The sequence below is a fragment of the Barbus barbus genome, assembly GCF_936440315.1.
Source record: "Barbus barbus genome assembly, chromosome: 40".
Classification (NCBI taxonomy): Eukaryota; Metazoa; Chordata; class Actinopteri; order Cypriniformes; family Cyprinidae; genus Barbus; species Barbus barbus.
The window spans coordinates 21,429,742-21,450,830 of NC_136718.1; the positions used below are offsets into that span (position 1 = coordinate 21,429,742).

Consider the following 21,089-nt stretch of genomic DNA (forward strand, 5'->3'; position numbering starts at 1 on the left):
GAGGCATGAGGTTAACGAGTGTTTTGTCTCTCTGGGTATTTTAACTGAATTTGTTGATATTGCAACTCTGTGCTTTGTCAAATGGCAAGAACTGAATCTGAATCACACACAAAGGACTGCTTTCTTTAACAGAATATTATTTATTCAAAATGTAAACACAACATGACTACCTCGGATTACACACCCCTCTAAATGAAAGGATATCGATCGACAGTGTTCATGGAGGTGCTGGAAAAAAGTATTACTGCAAGTATTCTGGACATCAGAACACTTGAATTGGGGGAGACCAGAGTATACTGGTACAAAGAGAGTATTAATTCCCTCCGAGACCGAATGAGCAGCGACACGACCATTCTGACCCAGAAAGAGATGTTTTGCGGTGCATGTAGGTCTCAGCAATCTAGCCTTAGATTTGTAAGTCTTTGTGAACTATTTGTGCAACTCAAAGTACTTGTCCTAATGAGCACAACCAAAGATCTTACAGTACAACAGGAAAGGTAAGAATTTAATGCATATTTGCCTGCCCATGTTTATAACAAAAATTAACTTGATATTTCAATTTATTAAGAATTATTGCATAAATCACAACCCTTGAAAAGAAAAGAAGTGCTGTGTATCGTGAAAGCCAAGTAGTGCTGACAATCCTACATATTACACAAAAACAATTTATAGTGTTACATGGCCTGGAAAAAAAACAACAAGTTCATAGGCTTTCCTTTTGGCCGACAGTGAGCCCCTCCGAAAGAACGTTAATGTACACTTGGAGCGCTGCATCACAGACGAACAAGAGACAAATAATTCATTTTACACCGCTTCTTTCCTGGCCTAACTGGTTGGCATAGCGCAAGCGAGCACAAATGCATTTAAGAACAAATTTTCATTGGTAAAGCGTGCTTACAGTTGAGCCATTTCCATCAGATAAAATAGTCAGGGATCTTCGTCACAGCAATAAATGGTGCCACACGCTTCAGAAATGCATTTTATTCTGTTGTTGCTGTTTTTAAGGAATGATTGGACTTTCTCTTTTAATCTTTCACAAAAAAACTTACCTATATGCACATTCTAAAATCTTAAGTTTATTGAGAAATGTGAAACGACAAATGCTGATTCAGGCCCTAAAAACCCCACTCGGGTTAATTTCACGGTCACATGACGTTGGCTTCTTTTGGGAGTTGGGTAAGGTAGAAAATTGGCTCATTTTAAAATTTCCTTACATGTTAATAAAGCCATCATTTCACGTGACCTTGACCTTTAAGTGGCTGTATTACACAAGATCTGGTTGTCGCCACTACGGAGGAAATCACCAAGCTATCAATTTCATTAACGGGACACTGCTTCATTTTATTTGGTTGTGAGAAAACCCTTTTGATTTCTCGCTACCTATTTTGGTCGTGAGAACAGCACCAGCATTTCTTCCCTCCCGTCTGCATTTTTCATTGGGTGATTCATTCCTGCGCGATGCTCCGCAGAACGTATTTGACCGTGTAGGCGAAAGCAGCGAAACCTACGATGACAAACAAATTAGCTAGCGCTCCGCCCAGGAGTCCATGGTTTCGGTTGACCTGCTGGAGGTCAGGCGGGTGGGCTGCGCCAGGGGGCAGGTGCCCGTTCATGGGTAGGTGCCCGTTTTGCGCGTGGTGGGCTTCGCCGTCTGGTACCACGTCAGGGAGGGGCAGAGCCTGTGAGCGGGACCTGAGCTCCTCCTGCATACGCTGCTTCTGCTTGATTTCCTGTTTAAGTATGAACATATTTGATATTTGTTAAAAGAACGTTTACTGCTCATGCATACATCTGTGAGGAAGTCTGGCATGGTACTTACTTCAACAACATCTGGAAACAGTTCACAAAAGACTTTGTCCTTGATGTTGAATGCAAGACTCTGGGAGGCCAACTGTCTTTTCTGCAAGGAACACATTAAAATCAAACATGGCATTAAAATTGATTCCATGTATGTACTTTGTGCATGTTTACACATAAGGGCACATTTCAAGAACTTAAAGGGTTAGTTCACCCAAACATCCTTCCAAACCCTTCAGAAAGCTTCAGAACACAAATTAAGATAGTTTTGATGAATTCCAAGAGCTCTCTGGCCCTCCCACAGACAGCAATGCAACTGCAATGTTCCCAGACCCAGAAACGTAGCAAGGACATCGGTAAAACAGTCCATGTGACATCAGTGGTTCAACAGTAATTTTACAAAGCTACGAGAATACTTTTTGTGCACAAAGAAAACAATAATAACAATTTATTCAACAATTCTTCTCCCCGAGTTACCATCTTCCACTATTTTGGAAAGTACCCCAGAACGTAATTGTGCACATGCTGAACGTAAACAACGGTGATGTCTTTCCTACGTTTTTGGGCCTGGGAACAATGCAGTTGCGTTGTTGTCTACAGAGGGCCAGAGAGCCATCAGATTTCATCAAAAATATCTTAATTTGTGTTCTGAAGATGAACGAAGGTCTTACGGGTTTGGAACAACATGAGGGTGAGTAATTGACAATTTTCATTCTTGGGTGAACTAACCCTTTAAAATAATTCATATTAAAATAATAATAATAAAATAAAACTGCTTCATCACGTTTTTGAATAATGTCCCAAATCTGGTATGCAAAGGTCACTTTTAAATATGCAATTAATTTCTGATAGATAAAAGAAAACCCCACCAATTAAAGGTGACAAAAAATCCATTAATATGTTAAAAGGTGTCAAAACAATGGCCACGTAGTGAATTTCTCCCTAGTATTATGAAGTATATTCAAAAGTATACTGAAATTTTCAAGAATGTAGAGTTGGTAATATTTTTCATGTTTTTAAAAGTCTAATATTGTGGAATACTGTTACATTTTAAAATAAATGTTTTCTATTTGAATACATTTTAAAATGTAATGTATTCCTTTGATGCAAAGCTGAACTTTCAGCATCATTACTCCAGGTTTAGTGTCACATGACCCTTCAGAATCATTCTGATATGCTGATTTGAGTTCTTTTATCTGCTTTATATTTTTATAGAATATAAAATATATATTTTTCCCTGGTATAAGAACAGCACTTATTTAAAAAAAAACTTTAAATAGTAGTATACGTCATTATATTCTAATATAGGCATTAGTATGGATTTGCAATAACAAAAAAGCTCTGAAAATTTGTGAAGAATACACCCAGTTATTGCAAATGTATTTTATTTTGATTTGATTTAGTAAATCAAAGCATATTTAGAGCATTCATAAAGTATTTCATATGAAAAGCTCTGAGGGTTTTTATATGGTAAGAAAAACACCCTCATCAAAAATGAAAAAAAGAAAATTCTGTGCCAATTTATTCACATGGGTGAATTATTCCTTTAATAAAATGTTAAAAATGGCACTGGTGTGTGTGTCTCAAAGTCTCTTGAGCAGTGAAATGCTTAAAGCATTTGACTGTGATTTTAAATCAGCGTGACACTCACTGTGAAGTCAGACGTTTCGATACTGCCGAGAGTTGGGCCTTTTTCAACCATGAAGCTCAGGAGGCCGGTTAAGATGGTGGATACGGACCACGCGGGGTTCCACGTGTCAGGGTGAAAATCTGTGATGGAAAGACACAACCTGAAAGAGAAAGAGAAAGCAGTTCGTTATGCAGAATTTGTGAAAAGTATTGTTCTTCTAAGCTGAATGTTTGAGATTTTTTTGAAACACATGTAGATACATGTCAGTTCAGTGTTCCAACCAAGCAAAAACTCACAGTACAGTAACAACTATGAAGTAAAATAATAGAGGCCAACCTTAGTTTACATGTAGCAGCAGATTTTTATTACATAGTAAACATTTCATAAAAGCAGTAAGGCGCTCATGGCCGTGTCATGCCAAACAACGACCTTTATCTGTAACTATGCTTAAAATAACAATGCTTACATATCTTTGTGCTTAAATAAGGGTCTTAAAAAGAAAGTGAAAGTCTGAGGTATACCTTGTATTACATTTAAATCTGCCATTGGGTGTGATCATGTATATGCTTGGTGGTTTGAACGGGAATTCCCGTGGGAAAATGAGCTTGCCATGATAGTAGCCACCTATGAAATACAAGAGACAAGTCAAAATGAAGCAGAAACTGCACAATTTATTAAAGGAAGCACTAATGTGAAATCAAAGGAGGAAATCACCTTCATATGGAGTTTTCTCAGGGCCACGTACAAGATAATGCCTGAAAGAGAAAGAAATCACATAAATCATATAAAGTCTTTAATGTAGATTACTATATGTGATAAAAGTCTTGTCAGATGTTTTTGAAAATTGTAAACTTTTTACATACAATAAAAGCATATAGTGACGGTCAATGGGCAGTCAAGCACCAAAAAGGACAAATTAGCACCATCAAAGTAGTCCTTACAAATAGTGCACTTCAATATTAGCCCATATCCTCACATAACAGCATCATTCTGCTTCAGAGGACAAGGAATGCATCATCTGAGTCATTATAGACCACTTTCATGGTGCTTTTGTAACCTTTTGGGAGCTTGACAGCATCCTTCTCTATTCACTTTCATTGAATGGAAGCAGAGTGAACATTCTACTAAATACAATATGAACAATCATCAGATAAATATAATACGAATCATGAAATCTTTTATAAAAAAATTAAGGATTAAGATAAAGCTCTTGACGAAGCTCCAAACATAAACAAGCAACAAAAAAAGTCATGTAAAATAAAACATTACACTAATAAACTACTATGTTTGGAATAATTACGTTTTTTTATGTTTTTTAAATAAAAAAACATTATGTACATTATGTTTTTTGATCAAAATAAAGTATTCTAATATTCTGATTTGGTGTTGAATTATTACCAACTAATTATTAGTGCTCAAATATTAATAACGGTTCACATAATCATTTATTATTATTATCAGTTCTCATTATTAACAGCTTTTTGCTGCTTATTATTTTTGTGGAAACCATGATACATTCTTTGATGAATAGAAAGTTCAAAAGAACAGCATTTATTTGAAATAATAATCTTTTGTAACATTATAAATGTCTTTATTGAGATGTTTGGTTAATTTAACATGTCCTTGCAGAATAAAAGCATTATTTTTTCTTCGTTTGAATGGTAGTGTATCACAGTTTCCATGAATTTATATATATATATATATATATATATATATATATATATATATATATGAAAATTAATCAGATTTTAAAATATATTAGAACTGAAAACAGTTGTTTTAAATTGCAAAAATGTTTCAAAAAATTACTATTTTAACTGTATTTTTCCAGTAAATAAATACTGCTTTAGTGAGCATAAGAGACTTCTTTTAAAAACATTAAAAAGTGTTAATTATTCCAGACTTTTTTACTGGTAGTGTGTGTTTGGGTGTATGTATATGTATATAACAAAATAATATAAGAAATGTTTTAAAGGAAATCAAATGTACCATTCCAAAATGTTGGAGGGCAGAGGTTCAGCACAGATATACGGGACTGGATCTTTCTTGATGCGCAGGTAATCCTGTTTTAACCGCTGTGTTGCTGTGGTTGGGGCCCTCTTGTTTAAGTTGTTGCTCATCTGTGAATCACATGGCACTCTGAGTTACACTATACAATTTGAACACTTCCTAGTTTTCATAAATGTGACTAATAAGTAAACCAGAGGTATATATTAAAGCCTGAAATACATCAACACAACTCAGACATGAATTGCTACCATATTGTTATGACTGTCAATAAGGAAGCAGCTTGACATCGGTGTATGATCATGAACTGAGAGTAACGTTACAGCAATCTAAATAAACTCAACTGTAGATTTGACTACACAACGGCAGACATTTCAGCAAATAACCAGAATTGTTGTGCTATTTAAAAAGACATGGTGGCATGTGTTTACTGTGCGGCTAACACCTTAACAGTCAGCAACTGTAGCCAAAATAAGACAATAACAGTGAAAAACGGATGTAAATATGACTAAACAACAACGACGTGTATCTATGGACGTCAAGACAGCATCTATGGACGTCACAGACGCATTCTAAACGTTCAGTTATACATTATGAGGACAACAGATGCTGTCTAGGTAGATAGTTTACTAGGTTTTTAAACACAGCCTGACACACTGAAAGGAGATTTTAACGGTTCCGTCTCACCTCTTTCAACGCCCTCCACGAGATCGACTACGGTCAAATTGGGGTGATATATTGATATCCCGCTTATTTCAGAGTGAATACGCCCCTGATAAACTTCCAAAAATAACAAAAATGTAGCTCTTCGGCTAAGGTGAAATTGTCATCTATCCCCCATGCCAATATGGCTGCCGCGACACCAGGAAGTGATGAGATAAAAAGGAAAATAAAAGTTCTAGAAAGAGTTCGGCTGCTTTTCAATATAAAAGTCTGACATTAGACTGAGCTGCAATGATATTTTGTAAATTAAATGTTTGAAATAAGTAAAGCATTTGTATATCATTGTATGCAGTATGTCGCCGAATAATACTTTTATCAACACATTAAAATCATAAATGTATTAATTTATTTATATAAAACATTAATTATACATAATGTGTAGCAGTAATCAGACTACCCTGCTCGACCTGTGTTCATGAGTCACTATAAAGAACCGACTCACTTGAGTCATTTGTTCGGGAATCAGACTGTACTCGTCGTCATGCATGTTTATGATTCACAATAAAGAACCGACTCATTAGAGTCATTCGTTCAGGAAACAGACTGTGTGTTTATGATTCACTGTAAAGAACCGGCTCATAAAAGTAATTGGTTCGGAGAATGGCAACCCTATATGTCTTTGATTCACTTTAAGAACCAACTCACAAGAGTCATTCGTTCGGGAATCGGTTTATACTTGTAGTTTTTTAATTCACTATGAAGAAGCAGTTCACAAACAAGTGATTCTTTTGGGAATCGACTACTGTTATCTCACTGCATGTTTTTTGATTCACTACAAAGAGCTGGTTCATAAGACTGATTCATTCGTCTGGAATAGTTGAAATGTCAAATTTAACTTCGTTTGGACACCTGAATGTAAGGTAACTCTTCAGTCCTTCTTGTCCGTCAAATGACTTGTCCTTCTTAATGGCCAAACTCATTTTGTCTTCAGCCGAAATACATTAAATTGTGTGGGGAAAATAATTTTTTGAGGCATTTTTATGAAGGAAAAAAAAAATATATAATTTAGCTCCCTTTCCTTATGCTTCACGTGTAAATAACCCAGGTTATCATGCAGCAAAATTGTTATTTTAATTTAAAAAATTTTATTTAAAAATTAAAAAATGAACCCAAGAAAACCAGCAGATTTTTTTTAGATATATTTATTTCCCACAACAAAAGGTCCACTCAATGTTTTTGCATTTTTAACAAAATACCATCATTTATGATATATTATCAATTTGCATCTAAAAGACAATATACAATATCTGCATTTTAATTTGCAATGATTTATAGTGGCTGTACAGATAGACTACACCAGCATAGTCATACAACAACACAGTACATTCATCATTACAGCAACAGACAAAATCACTGCAGATTCTCCAAACACAACTTCCTTATTATTTCAACTGCTTTAAATACAGAAAAAATGATCAGCGCTGCATATGTTTCATAATAGAGGATAATAGTGATGCTTGTAGTATTGAGATGAAATGAAAAATGAGAAAGCATCCATGCATGATTTTTTGATTATATATTTAAAAGACATGAAACCATACGTTGCAGAAGTTTTGACATTTAGTTCCTCATTAAGTGCCTTTTACTGCTATGGCTAAAAGAGGGAGAATACAAATAAAGAAAATTGACACAAAACACTTGGGATAAGTCCAGCTGACCCCATAAAGATACAAAAATAGCATTAAATTCATTACAAGCATTCAACACGACCATAATTATCATTTAAAGTCTTTCACACTCATCTTCATCACACTCAGCTAGTCAAAGTGTCTTCTGCTCCAGCTTGATTGGGGTCCAAAGTTTAAATCTGAGCTTGATCTGTCACACTCTAGATTAAAAAAAGAAAAGAAAAACATATTATAATTGATATAATATATATATACACACACATAATTTTTTTTTTTTTTTACGTTTATTTTACAGATGTCTAATGGATATCATCTACCTGAAGGAGTGACGGAAGTGAACACTCCTCCGTTTCAGCTTCTCAGGATTGTGGGATGCCATATGGGAAAACTCACGGAAAATGTCCAGGTACGTGGTGTCACCTAAAATGGGATCAAATACAGTTAATGTAACTGTACATATAACTAATAAATGCAGCTGTAATATGAATGGAAACGTTTGTATAAAATCGATATAAAAAGATGGTAAATAGTTCTCTTATGTTAGAAGCTTTATTAATGCAAAAGCAGGTCTCTGAATGCCAAAGTAAGGAGGTCCAGTCTATTTCAATAACAGTGATTTCAGCGAGTTTCAATGCACTTCAGAGATTTAGAGTTAGAATTTAAAGGCTCTATAAAGCAACCCTATGAAAGTGAGCCTTCTTGTGCCGTATAGGGTCTTTGTACTGTCTGGGTAACCATGGTAGCAACTGAAACTTTGAAGGGGACAAAGAGTGGGTTTGAACACTTTGCTAAACTGTGTGAATTTCTCATGCTTGGTTTACAATGAGTAGACTGTCCCTGTATTCCCAGGATGGGTACTCATGCGTATCGACTAGTGTCTGCACAACAACCATTGAAAGAAAGAGAAAAGTTTGAGTTCGGTCACATTCCTCTTTAAATAGAAGTTCTATTGAATTTTATAAACTTACAATGAAAGACTATAGGAAAACCGTAAACCAGTGGCATTTTGAGTTATTTTACAAGGTAAACTATTTTCTTTTTAACCTAGAATATTCCTTTAAAAGCTAGATTTGATTACAGTTAGTGCAATTGAACTGACATCTTTTTAAATAAATATAAAAAATGGACTGTATATTTGATAATAATAATAATACACTATTGTTTAAAATTTTGGGGGACAGTAAGATTTTTTAAAATTAATATTTTTATTCAGCAAGGATGCAGCAAATTGATCAAAGCGATGGTTTTCACAAAAATATTAGGCAGGATAATTGATTTCAACATTGACAATAATAAGAATATATATATATATATATATATATATATATATTAGAATGATTTCTGAAGGATCATGTGACACTGAAGACTGGAGTAATGATGCTTTACATCATGAATAAATTACATTTTAAAATATATTCAAATAGAAAACAGCCATTTTAAATTGTAATAACATTTCACAATATTACAGATTTTCAGCATTTTTGATCAAATAAATGCAGCCTTGCATGAGCATAAGAGACTAAAAAAAACATTTTTTACCAACCCTCAAACTTTTGAACAGTAGGGTATATAATATATAACTTTAACCCTCATGGTCTAGGGTTTGATTCAGTCAGAGGAACATTTTAACCAAAATGAATATTAGTATTTTAAATGTAGAGTATCAGAGTCTCTACGATCCCAAACACAAGAACAGAATTTGAGGGTTAAGAAATCTTCATATTAGATCTCAAAAGAAAAACTGAATTTACGTACAGCAGCAAAATCAGTAAGTTGAGTTAATGCAGATGGTTATATAATACTGCACACTAACACAGCAAAGCACTACAGACAAGAAAGAGGCAGGAGAAGTGAAGGCAAGCACAAGCAGTTAGTACTTCAGTCACATTTCATTTATTGTCATGATTCTTTTCTGTTTAGGAGGAGAGAACAGATAAAAGGGTAGAAACGAAGAGCAAAAAGAGAAACAGAAGTTGCAGAGGTTCTAATTTACAGAAGGAAGTTCAGTTATACAATATTCAGACATATTTTACAAATGACACCAACATGAAAAGAAAAGCAGAAATATGAAAGCAAGCAATAAAAGAGGTTATGTGCTACAGCCACCATCTAGATTAGAACATATCTGGTTATACAGTGTTTTTTTTTTTTTAAATTGGCGCCCCTTTGGCTGCACTGTTCACAAAATTTCATTTATTTGTCACTTCGGGAGTCATACTGATTAAGATATTCACAAAAAAAGTTCATGTTAAACAGAAAGTGCTACGATTTCATTGGCCAGCGAGACACTGACGACACACCAACCAATGACCTTTCACCCCAAACTTTACAGTACTTTATACATTTATAGATTAATTTTCTCTCAACAAGTGTGGTTTTTGATTGTGGTCTTTGGTTGGGATCTAGAGTTAAAGACATCTGAGTCACAACATGAGAACATGTTTCATGAATATACCGTTTTTATGACTCCCAGGAATTAATACATTGTATATGACATCACGTGTTAACTTGCTATAGATGTCATCCAATATTTAATATGTATATCATGGGAGTTCATCCTTTTATCCTTAAGTGTTGGTGTAGTGTGATGTTGAGACTGTATTACGAGAATTAATTTACACACAGATTCATAAGAACATAAAGCAGCAGGAAACCAAACAGACCAGAGCAACAGCAATCAATGCACTGAAGATAACACAAATTGACAATTAAAAATAAAACTGCCGCATTATACAGTAGCATACACTACAGTTTAGGTTTTGGGTCAGTATGATTTGTTTTTAAAGAAATTAATACTTTTATTCAGCGAGGATGCATTAAATTGATCATAGGTGACAGTAAAATATATTTATTAGGTTATAAAAGATTTATTTTTTTAAAGAAATGCTGTTCTTTTAAACTTTCGACTAATCAAAAAAATCTTGAAAAAAAAATGCATCAATGTTTTCACAAAAATATGAACTATTTCCATAATAATAACAAGAAATCAGCATATTAGAATGATTTCTGAAGCATCACGAGACACTGAAGACTGGAGTAATGATGCTGAAAATTCAGCTTTGCATTTGTTAAAATATATTAAAATACAACATTAAACTGCAAGTTATATTAAACTGCAATCATATTTTCCATACTGGTATTTTTGATCAAATAAATGCTGCCTTGATGAGCATAAGTGATTTTACATTACAAAATCGTACTGACCCCAAACATTTAAACTGTAATTGTTGATTTTAACACACAGTAATCGAACTGGCCTTTTTGTTTTTGGATTCTCAACTGGAGTTTGGTTGCGAACTGTAAAATTCACAAGTATATGAAATAACAAAAATACAATCTGTTGCCACAGTACAAAAAACATCATGTCGTATCATTACACTATTGCTGTGGGTGGTACTCAACAAAAGCATAAAAATCCTGTTTGAACCATTTTCTACACCATCATCCAAAAAAAGCGAACAAAGACGACAGAGGAGTTAAGAAAAAGTGCATAACAGTGGCGTTTCAGTTGACAAAAATCACAATTTCAGTTAGTAGATTAGACATTTTATACATTTATGACATATAATAAAATCACAGTTTTGAACCCACTTACCCTCATGCGTTTGCAAGCACAAAACAGTTTTAAGCACCCGATCCCCATTTAAACCAAGTGTACAAAAATGTCACTAGAAGAACACTGTTAGAATAATGGACAGCTGCCTAACATACTGCATAATACTGTTTGAAGTGTAAGTGAAGAGTGAAAGTGCAGCCAGGCGTGTGTATAGAAGGTTAGTTCATCAAACGGTTTAGATACACTAGTAAGGGCTCTGTAAGATCAGCGAGTGCAAAAGTCTGTGTAATTGGTATTTAGACAATACCACCACAATTACCTCAATCCCAGGTAACCTTCATTATATAAAAACTGTCTTGAAATGAGTAGCACCACTGTTCGCTAGGCCAAAATATGGTGGCCAGTCAATCGTGTGACTAATCTGCAGCATGTGAAGTGGTCAAGCTAGGTAACCAGATCTGGGACATAGCCCTAACCAGTTTGAGAAAAGTTAGGTGACTGGAAGTTCACCTAATCAACCACTTTGGTTCAACTCTGACCAGACAGACAGCAACCATTTAAAACCATCTGAAGCTGCAATTCCCAACAAGACTGGCCCATCTTTACAGATAAACACATAAATACTTGGCAGTTCTTGGTGGGAATGATGGGAAAAAGCGCTACACTCTCTAGCACTCGGCTATGTTGAGACAGATAAACTCTTGGATGCATTTCTTATACTGCTGCTCTGTGGGACTGCTGCTAGAATATTGACCTGGCTGACCGAACGGACCCTCCGACTCACGCATCTCCTCGTTCATACGGGCTAGACGTAACCTGTCGAGAGAGAAAAGAAATAAAGAGAGGATTGATTTGGAATCAAACTTTGCCCAGTTTCTTATATACAGTACCATTCAAAAGTATGGGGACAGTAAGATTTTTCATGTTTTTGAAAGTCTCTTTTGCTCACCAAGGCTGCATTTATTTGATCAAAAATACAGCAAAAACTGTAATATTGTGAAATATTATTACAATTTAAAATAACTCTTTTATATTCGAATATGTTTTAAAATGTAATTTATTCCTGTGATGCAAAGCTGAATTTTCAGCATCATTACTCCAGTCTTTAGTGTCTGATATGCTGATTTGCTGCTTAATAGATTTGGTGGAAATTTTATGGGGTTTTTTCAGGTTTACTTGATTATAAATTTCAAAATTACAGCATTTATTTGACCATCTAACCAAATAAAGACGTTTGATCAATATAGTGCATCCTTGCTGAATAAAAAGGAGTAATTTCTTTGATGAAATATATCTTTCGGACTTCAAACCTTTGAATTATAGTGTAAATATTCTCTGGGTAAAACTTACAGAGGCAAATACACATGCATAGGAATTTTTTTTAACTTACAGAGTAACTATGTCAGCGTTGGCGGCTTGAACCGCTATGCTCAGTGGGTCCTGGCCATCCTCATCACCATCGCTCTGGGTCGCTCCTCGTTTCAGGAACAAACACACTTGACTGGAAACACATGATAAAGAAAATACAGTTGTAGAAAAGCTTTAATTTGATGCAAAGCTGCATACACAGTAACAGACCTGCTAAAATGCTACAGCAACTGAGAGCTTAAATAAATACCAGAAGTATCATTGTGTTACCATGTTTTTTAGACATCTTATGATTTTACCATTTTTGTTTTATTGGGTATGCATCGTCATAACATGTTCGTTGGACATATACCAATGTAAAACCATGGTATTCTTTCAAATGTCTTGGAGAACCTTGTAAACAACACAGTACATAAATATAATAAATATTCAGTATTACAATATATAATAAAAGTATAACAAGCCCTCCTGGGAAGTTTATATTTTATGGGTTGGGAGGTTGTAATTATAACATCGGGTGCATTCAAATAAACTTGGTTAGAGCACTATTTCTGCATGAAGTTCAACTATTTTTTAAAAATCTATATATATTTTTTAAATCAATATTTCTCATTGGCACACCCACAACTCAGAAACTCTGGGCTTAAAGAAAATCCAGTTTCCTGCTCATAATTATGCCTTTGTGGTGACACTCATATACAATCTCTTTGACATTACAATGCACCAAAAGACAACAAAAGGCATCTGAAAATCTGTGTTATTAGAGTTACTCAGAGTCACTAAGCATGCACTTACCCAGTGTGACCTAAATATGTGGCGTGATGCAGCGGGCCTCTTCCCCTGTGATCTCTTTGGTTGACATCTGCACCATTTTGGAGCAGAAACTCGCAGGCTATCAAGGAACCCTGAATGTTGAAAACCAAAGCTTTACCACCACAAAATGGCATATGGTTGTTATTTCAAATGTCATTAAAATGAACTGGAAGTTTACCATCACTTCTTATCTAGGTTACTGTTAATATGTGCATGTGCAATGCATCTGAATATTTTTGTAATGACTCACTCCAATCACAGCCTGAATAAGGGGGCTTTTCCCCTCGTTCTCTTCATTCACTGAGTTGACATCAGCTCCATGTGCCAGAGCTTCAGCCATGACGGGCAGATTTCGTGCCTGACAGGCCTTATAGAGCAACGCTCCAGGATCCAGTTCTCTCAGATCCTCTGGATCTGACACCTCCGGCTCTAGTTCAGCCTCATTACTGGAGTCTTCAGAAACCTCACACTCTGAACATTACAAAAACACATGGAACACATGATCCATCTGCTTCAACAGTCAGTATGTAAAACGAACACTTGGTTAACACCATCAAGTCACACAGTGTTTCACTCACCCTCCTCTGTGACACTGTCCACCACGGACTCAAAGACCAAGACGTCAGTGCTGCCGTCAGTACTGCCACCTAACCCACTGTCACTGCTCAGACCTGTGGGACCAACACAAGCCCACCACAGGCACATTACACTCTAGAGCGTCAATAACAGCTGATGTGCATTGATGGCAAACATGATGAAACTATGTGTCACAGCTACACAACTATATGAAATTGCACAAAAAACAAAGCAACATAAAGCAGAAAATGCAAAAGAATATCACAAAATTAAGCAAAACAACAAAAAACAAAGCAAAATGCAAAGCAAAACAAGTAAACAACAAATCAAGCAAAAAAAAAAAACACTGAACAAAAGTAGACAAAAAACAAATCTAAACAAAATAACACTAAACAAAAGAAACAAAACTACAAAAGTAAACAAAAACAAGGCAAAACATGTAAACGCAAAAACAAAGTAAATTAAAATAAAGCAATCTCACAAAAGTAAACAAATAGAAAAAGCAAGGCAAAAAACAAAAAATCAAAACAAAATGCATAAAAACAAAGCAAATGCAAGGCAAAACTAGACAAAACAAAACCCAAAACCAAACAAAAACAACAAAAGTAAAGAAAAAACAATGCAAAGCAAAATGCAAAGCAAAAAAAAAAAAAAAGTATACAATAAGCAAGTTAAAACAAAGCTAATTAACAAAGCGAAACCACAAGAGTAAACAAAAATAAATCAAAGCAAAACAAGACAAGACAAGAGCATACGAAAACAAAGCTAATTAAAACAAAGCAAAACCACAAAAGTAAAGAAAAAACAAAGTAAGGCAAAACAAAAAAGCAAACAAACAACAACAAAAAGACAGAACAAAAAAGTATGTAAAAAACAACAACAAAGCAATTAAACCAAGTGTGGAAGCAAACATTTTTTTTGCCAGAATATAATACTTACTGCGAGGCCCTGAGCCAGTGTCAAAATATGAAAATAGGGTGTCCAACTCATCCGGGCAAAAGAGGGATTCCCGTCTGAACTTTCTCTCCAAAGCAGCAGTTGCTGGGGGGAGAGGAAAATGTCCCTTTTTTAAAACTTTAACCATTTAACACATCTATTACAGCAATTCACAAAATTCCATTGTATTATCAGCACAGTAAAGCCCAAAAAACATGGTACAACCATGGTACTTTCTTGCACAGTTGATTAAAAAAAAATGATTGACTACCAGAGGAAAGTGTTGCAGGAGATGCACTGCCCGGCTCCTGTCTGTATTTGCGGTGTGTTTTGGGGACGGTGGTGGCGCTGTTATGTCTTCTGCATTTCCTGGGGTTCCATCGCCGCTCAGATTTTCTCCCACCGTTGACCAGAACTTCACCCGTCATCATCTTCTTCAGGAACTTCTTCTCAACATACTTCGCTTTGATCCAGGCCTCCTTTTCTTGCCTTAAAAATCAAGGCAGCAATTAATACCCCGACATTCAGGTCCACAGAAAAAGAGCCACTTGTCCATGTCCCTCATCACTCACCTGGAGCTGCTAGGTCCCGGTTTCTTCAGGCCCTGCTCTTCACAGCTGCCTTCATAGATGTGGTTGATGATACCGTTTCCTAGTTCACACATCAGCTGCATTGCAACAGAACAGAGGGCAGTTATTGTCAGAGCGTGTTTGCTCAGGTCACAGTGAAAGGTCATCCAACAGACATTAGGAGGAAAACAATTTGGATGTTTGAGCAGACCTTTAGTAACTCTGGTTCCCATGAGTCCAGGGTGAGAGAACGGACCTTTGAACAATGTACTCCCAAACTCCTGTGAAAAGATGGAAAAACATTAGTCAAAAAATGTATTTTGTTGGTTTGTTGCACAACAGAAACGCACAATTCCATGTTACTTTCAAAATGTTTCATTACATTTCTCTCATCTTTTAATTTGTGATCTTTTGGGATTGTTTTCTCCACAAATTATATGTGCACTGCAGCTGACATAATGCAAAATTAATTGACACACATCCTAAAAAAACAAACACATTTGAAACCATTTCAACTGCAAAACAACTTTACTAAAATTCATAACAACAATCATTACCATCTTCATAGTTATTTAGCTAACTTTATTTATGCAAAACACAGACAACGACAACAATAACAATAATAATAGTAATTTTAGTATACTAGAATTATTATTATTATTATTATTACAAATGTTATTAATAATAATAATAATAATAATAAGTTTAATTTGTATAGCGCCTTTCCCAAGCTCAAGGGCACTTCACAATGACAACAATATAAGCAATCAGTACATACATAGAAGGACAGTAGACATTTGCCACGTCCAGGACATGCAGTTGCACTTGCAAACTGGTGACCCATACTCAGAATTTGTGCTCTGCATTTAACCCATCCAAGTGTACACACAGTAGTGAACATACACCCAGAGCAGTGGGCAGCCAATGCTGCGGCGCCCAGGGAGCAGTTGGGGGTTCGGTGCCTTGCTCAAGGGTCTTGAGGTCAGTCGTAGTATTGAGGGTGGAGAGAGTGTTGGTTATTCACTCCCCCACCTACAATCCCTGCTGGACCTGAGACGCGAACCCACGACCTTCGGGTTACAAGTCCAACTCTCTATCCATTAGGCCACAACTGCCTAAGCATAAAGAATGGGTTAGAGTAAACAACACCTTTGAGAAAAGTGGCTGCTGGATTGGCATACAAAACTTTTATCATATTTATGAAACTCGATCCCAGACCCTGATGCTGTAGAACCGCCCATAAATAGTTCCATTCTAGCTGGTCGAAAGCTTTCATCGCATCTAGAGATAATACTGCGCAAGGGGAGGATAAACTATTATTTGAATTAATAATATGATATAACCTGCGTAAGTTATCCAAAGCAGAGCAAGATTTAATGAATCCTGTTTGGTCATGATGAACAAGAAAAGTGGCCGGTAACTAGAACAGGAAGTCGGATCTTTAACTTTTTTTAACAAGAGAGAAATAACAGCTATATTAATAGATGGGTGAAATGAGCATGAGAAATGTTACACATTGTCGAAGTTTGTCAGAACACAAAGCTTGAGAGTGTGATTCCTTTGGTCCAGATCTATCTAGGATATTCGACATTACATTACAATTCGTATCTGCACCCAATACAATTTCAAAATCTGAAAACTTCAAGAGATAGGTTGACAAAACAGAGAAAAAAGTAGGGTCAGGAATACAAGGGACATAAACAGAGAAATACAATATTCCTATTCTCCACTATTGTTTTTGTGTGTGTTATTCTACCATCTGTATCACAACCTTTATCTAAAATAGTAATATTTAAAGTCCTTCGGACCAATATTAGGACACCCTTAGTTTTAGTATCCGAAGATGAGTGAGATACCACTTCATAAAATGTATTATTACAACTGTGTATATCCTCCTCTTTCAAATGGGATTCTTGAACTAACACTATCTCAATCTTTCTCCTTCACAAAAAAATCCAGAAAACCTGTACGTTTGTGAGGGCCATTTAGGCCATTAATATTACAACTCAGAATATTAAGGTCAGTCATAGGTACCAAACAAAATTACTGCATAATAAGACAAAATGCAAGTTTGAAAATAAAACCAGTTGAGTTTACCATTAAACCACCTCCCACCCTCCCCGTTACCATTCAAAAAAACATAAGCACAATCCCATGAATTATGGCAGATCACACCAAGAACAAACCTTCATCTGCCAGCACCCCTTAATATGGTCCGTGGCGTCAACAAAAACCTGCACATTACTGTAGCACCAACATTTGGCCCCATAGTCACATATTGACTAGGTAGTATTTCTATAAAAAAAAAAGAAAAAAAAAGAAAAAAAAAAGAAAAAAAGAAGAAAAGATAGAAAGAAAAGAGATATGTAGAATACAACTAAAACAAATAAAAAAATCAATCAGTATACAATACTGTTTGCACAATGAACTATGAATTAAGAAGTGAACATTAAAGTGAACAGTGAAAGACACAGTCACCTAACCATTTAGAGCATCTCTTCTCCGAATAGACAGCAAATGTCCAGCTGAAGTTCACTGGGAGTTGGTGGATGAAAAGGATCTGAGAAAAACTCTTGCTTCTTCTGGGGAGTGTAGCATTTTAGGTTCACCTAGATTGAGAATGACCTTCAGCGTTGCAGGATAAAGGAGAAAATTCTGGATGCCATTTCAGGACGTCTCTCATCTCCTTCCTAACTGGAGCAAATGCACTTCTTTTTGCGGTGACCGGAGAAAAATATGGAAAGAAAGACAGCGTTGCTCCGTCGGAAGTTTTCACCGGGGCATGAAGTCTGGTGGCCTACAGAATGAGCTCCCTGTCCGTGTACCGCAGCAGTTTAAAGATGACAACCCATGTTTTAGCGCGGTCTGAGGAGAGCCTTGTGTACACGCGATGCGCTCGCTCCACTTCAATCTCTTTGCCCACCAGAGACGGGAGCCACGTCGGTAGAGATCTTTTCAAAAAGCCCATAGGATCGTCCTTTTCGGAACCTTCAGGCAATCCAACGATTGCTGCGCCTATTGCGATCCTGTAAGTCCACAACCTGTTGCTCGAGCACGGCAACGCGTCTATCGTGATCTGCGACAACTTTTTGTTCTCTCATCTCCCCTGTAAAAAGATCCAGTTTAGAGCAAAGCGACTAAACAACTGACATGTGAGAAGCCAACTCGTTCTGCATCATCGTCAGCTCGGTTCTTAGAATGTCCTCAAAGTGTGTAACAGTGTTCACCAACTTGTCCACCATATCGCTCGCGGTCGGTGGCTTGGATTTCTTCGTAATCGGAGAAGCCGACGGAGACAACTCCTGCTGTTTACGACTGCATGCCATCAGATGAAGCACCACCAATGAATAAAACTTAAAACAAAACAAAAAAAAATCAGCCAAACGTACGGCGCTCTACTCAAGTGCGACTACGTTCATGAGCACGTCACGTGACACCATTGTACTACATATTAAACATTTTTGAATAAATACAATTGCATAAAGATAATGATAGATGTTGTTTTTATCATTCTTATTTATTAAATAATTTTGCATATATAAAATTCCATTAATAATGATAATGGGGATGATACTGATGGTTATTTTGTCTTGTAGTCAAATGATTTTCTATATAATTATTGTGTCGTTCTGCACACTGGATCTGTTAGAGGACACAAATACACACACACACACACACACAAAAAAAACATATTATATCAGCCAAAAAACAGCAGCATCAGTCAATCTCTGATTGAAAACTTGAGAAAAGTTTCTTATCTGAGCTGCTGAAATTCTCCAAGTGTTTCAAACTTCCACCACTCACTAACAATTCAAGCAAGATGTTTCCCACTCAAGCTGAGGAGAGCAGCACTGGGACGTCTGACATCACTAGACAACACTGTCATGTAAATGTGCATTCTGCCCACTAGATCAGCACGTTTCCAGGCAACCTAGTTAGAACGGGTGAGGACTGTGTGATTGTGAGCCACAGCGTTTGGAGCAAAATACCCCTGTGAGCTCAGAGTGAGAGATGTGGCGTCAGGAAGAGCATGAATATTCAGAAGGTAGTCCAGACGCGGCTGACAGCATAAACAGCCAGCATGTCTCGTGTTTCAAAACAGAATCTGATATTCAGTAGGTCGAAAGGTTATCATATCTTGTAACTCCTAAAGGGGTCATGATGTTACTTGCTCTTTTAAAATCATGCAAAGTTCAAGAAAGAGTGGAAAATGGTACTACGGTAACGTTAGTACAAAACGGTATACTACTGTTTTTGGTGCAAGTAATCGCAAATATTTTTAATTTTTAATTACAGTCTACCATTACCGCTTTCATTATTGGATAAAATATTAAGTATACACAACATCATAATTTATGCAAAACTGTTTGCAATGGGAATGGATGAATAATAATAATAATTAGTAACAAAGTTAAAAAAGAAAAAAATAGTATTAAAAAATGATTACTATTACTAATATTATTCAAACATTTAATAATAATCATTATAACAACATATACTGAAATATTATTATTAGATTATTCTAATATTATTATAGATTTTGTTATTTCCATTACAAAACAATTTTGCATAAATTTCTAACAATTAATATTATTGCCATTAATATTATTATTCAACCATTTAATAATAAAAATATTTAAAAATATTTAATAAAAATAAAATATAAATACAATTATTAAACTTAATTATTAAAAACGTTATTATTATTATTATTATAACAACATATTTAAATATTATTATTATAATATTACAACAATTGTGGTGATTTTATAATAATAATAATAATACTAATAATTATTATTATCAATATTATTAACCATTGAATAGTATTATTATTAGGTAATTATAATTCTACCATTTCCATTGTAAAACAATTTAGCATAAATTGGTAATAATCCATTGCAAAATTGTTAATAATAATAAAAATTGTATTATTATTATTGTTATTGTGGTTATTATTATGTTCATCACTGTGTGTCTGGAGGAAAGTAAGCGCAGTCGCTGACCTTCTCTCTTGTCCTGACAGCCCTACGGTCGCTGGCTTTACTGTGGCTGGTCACGGGACAAAGTAAACTCAGACATCACAGACCTTTTCTTTTGGTGTAATGGATCATGATTACGATCTCTTCCATGCCTTACCTGTGAATGCCGGAGCACTCGATGCAGAGCAGGACGCCCAGATTGATGCTGGCCCAGCGCGGGTCGGCCTGCCCACAGTCACAGCACTGCTGGTTTCCCGGCAGACACAGGATACGCTGCAGAATGCTCTCGCCCCTGCCGCTGCGCTCTCGGGGCTCATTTGCTGAGTCTATACTGCTGATGGAGGGAGAGGCGGTCCGGTCCAAACGCTGCAGACAGACATCAGCACATTATTATTTGGGGGAAAATAGAACATATAAGCTTTAAATATTAGTAGCAACAATTATGACAGACTTACGGATTCATTTGTGCTCATCAAAAAGGTTTGCAAAAAAATTATTCTTTAT

At 35.8% G+C, this 21,089-nt stretch overlaps 2 protein-coding genes across 2 annotated transcripts in view; both read right to left on the reverse strand.

Annotated features, from left to right (window-relative positions):
- Window positions 1-120: 120 nt before the first annotated feature.
- On the reverse strand, window positions 121-6,305 carry LOC306859633 (ubiquitin-conjugating enzyme E2 J2). Its single transcript, XM_079400753.1, has 7 exons — window positions 6,122-6,305; window positions 5,417-5,547; window positions 4,142-4,182; window positions 3,949-4,051; window positions 3,449-3,587; window positions 1,820-1,900; window positions 121-1,730 (listed from the first exon to the last, which is right to left on the reverse strand). The coding sequence occupies exons 2-7, from the start codon at window positions 5,545-5,547 to the stop codon at window positions 1,446-1,448; spliced, it is 780 nt and encodes a 259-aa protein (XP_079256879.1). The 5' UTR covers window positions 6,122-6,305; the 3' UTR covers window positions 121-1,445.
- A 1,793-nt stretch (window positions 6,306-8,098) lies between these two features.
- Window positions 8,099-21,089, reverse strand: part of LOC306859484 (arf-GAP with coiled-coil, ANK repeat and PH domain-containing protein 3-like) — a gene marked incomplete at its 3' end in the record, with an annotated part of 72,873 nt that continues 59,882 nt past the window's right edge. Inside the window, exons 15-25 of the mRNA XM_079400524.1 lie at window positions 20,743-20,951; window positions 15,815-15,884; window positions 15,607-15,701; window positions 15,306-15,523; window positions 15,038-15,139; window positions 14,101-14,193; window positions 13,773-13,993; window positions 13,505-13,614; window positions 12,732-12,842; window positions 12,096-12,157; window positions 8,099-8,205 (exon numbers count right to left, since the gene is read on the reverse strand). Coding sequence (XP_079256650.1) covers window positions 8,099-8,205; window positions 12,096-12,157; window positions 12,732-12,842; window positions 13,505-13,614; window positions 13,773-13,993; window positions 14,101-14,193; window positions 15,038-15,139; window positions 15,306-15,523; window positions 15,607-15,701; window positions 15,815-15,884; window positions 20,743-20,951 — 1,398 coding nt within the window. The remainder of the gene's footprint in view (window positions 8,206-12,095; window positions 12,158-12,731; window positions 12,843-13,504; window positions 13,615-13,772; window positions 13,994-14,100; window positions 14,194-15,037; window positions 15,140-15,305; window positions 15,524-15,606; window positions 15,702-15,814; window positions 15,885-20,742; window positions 20,952-21,089) is intronic.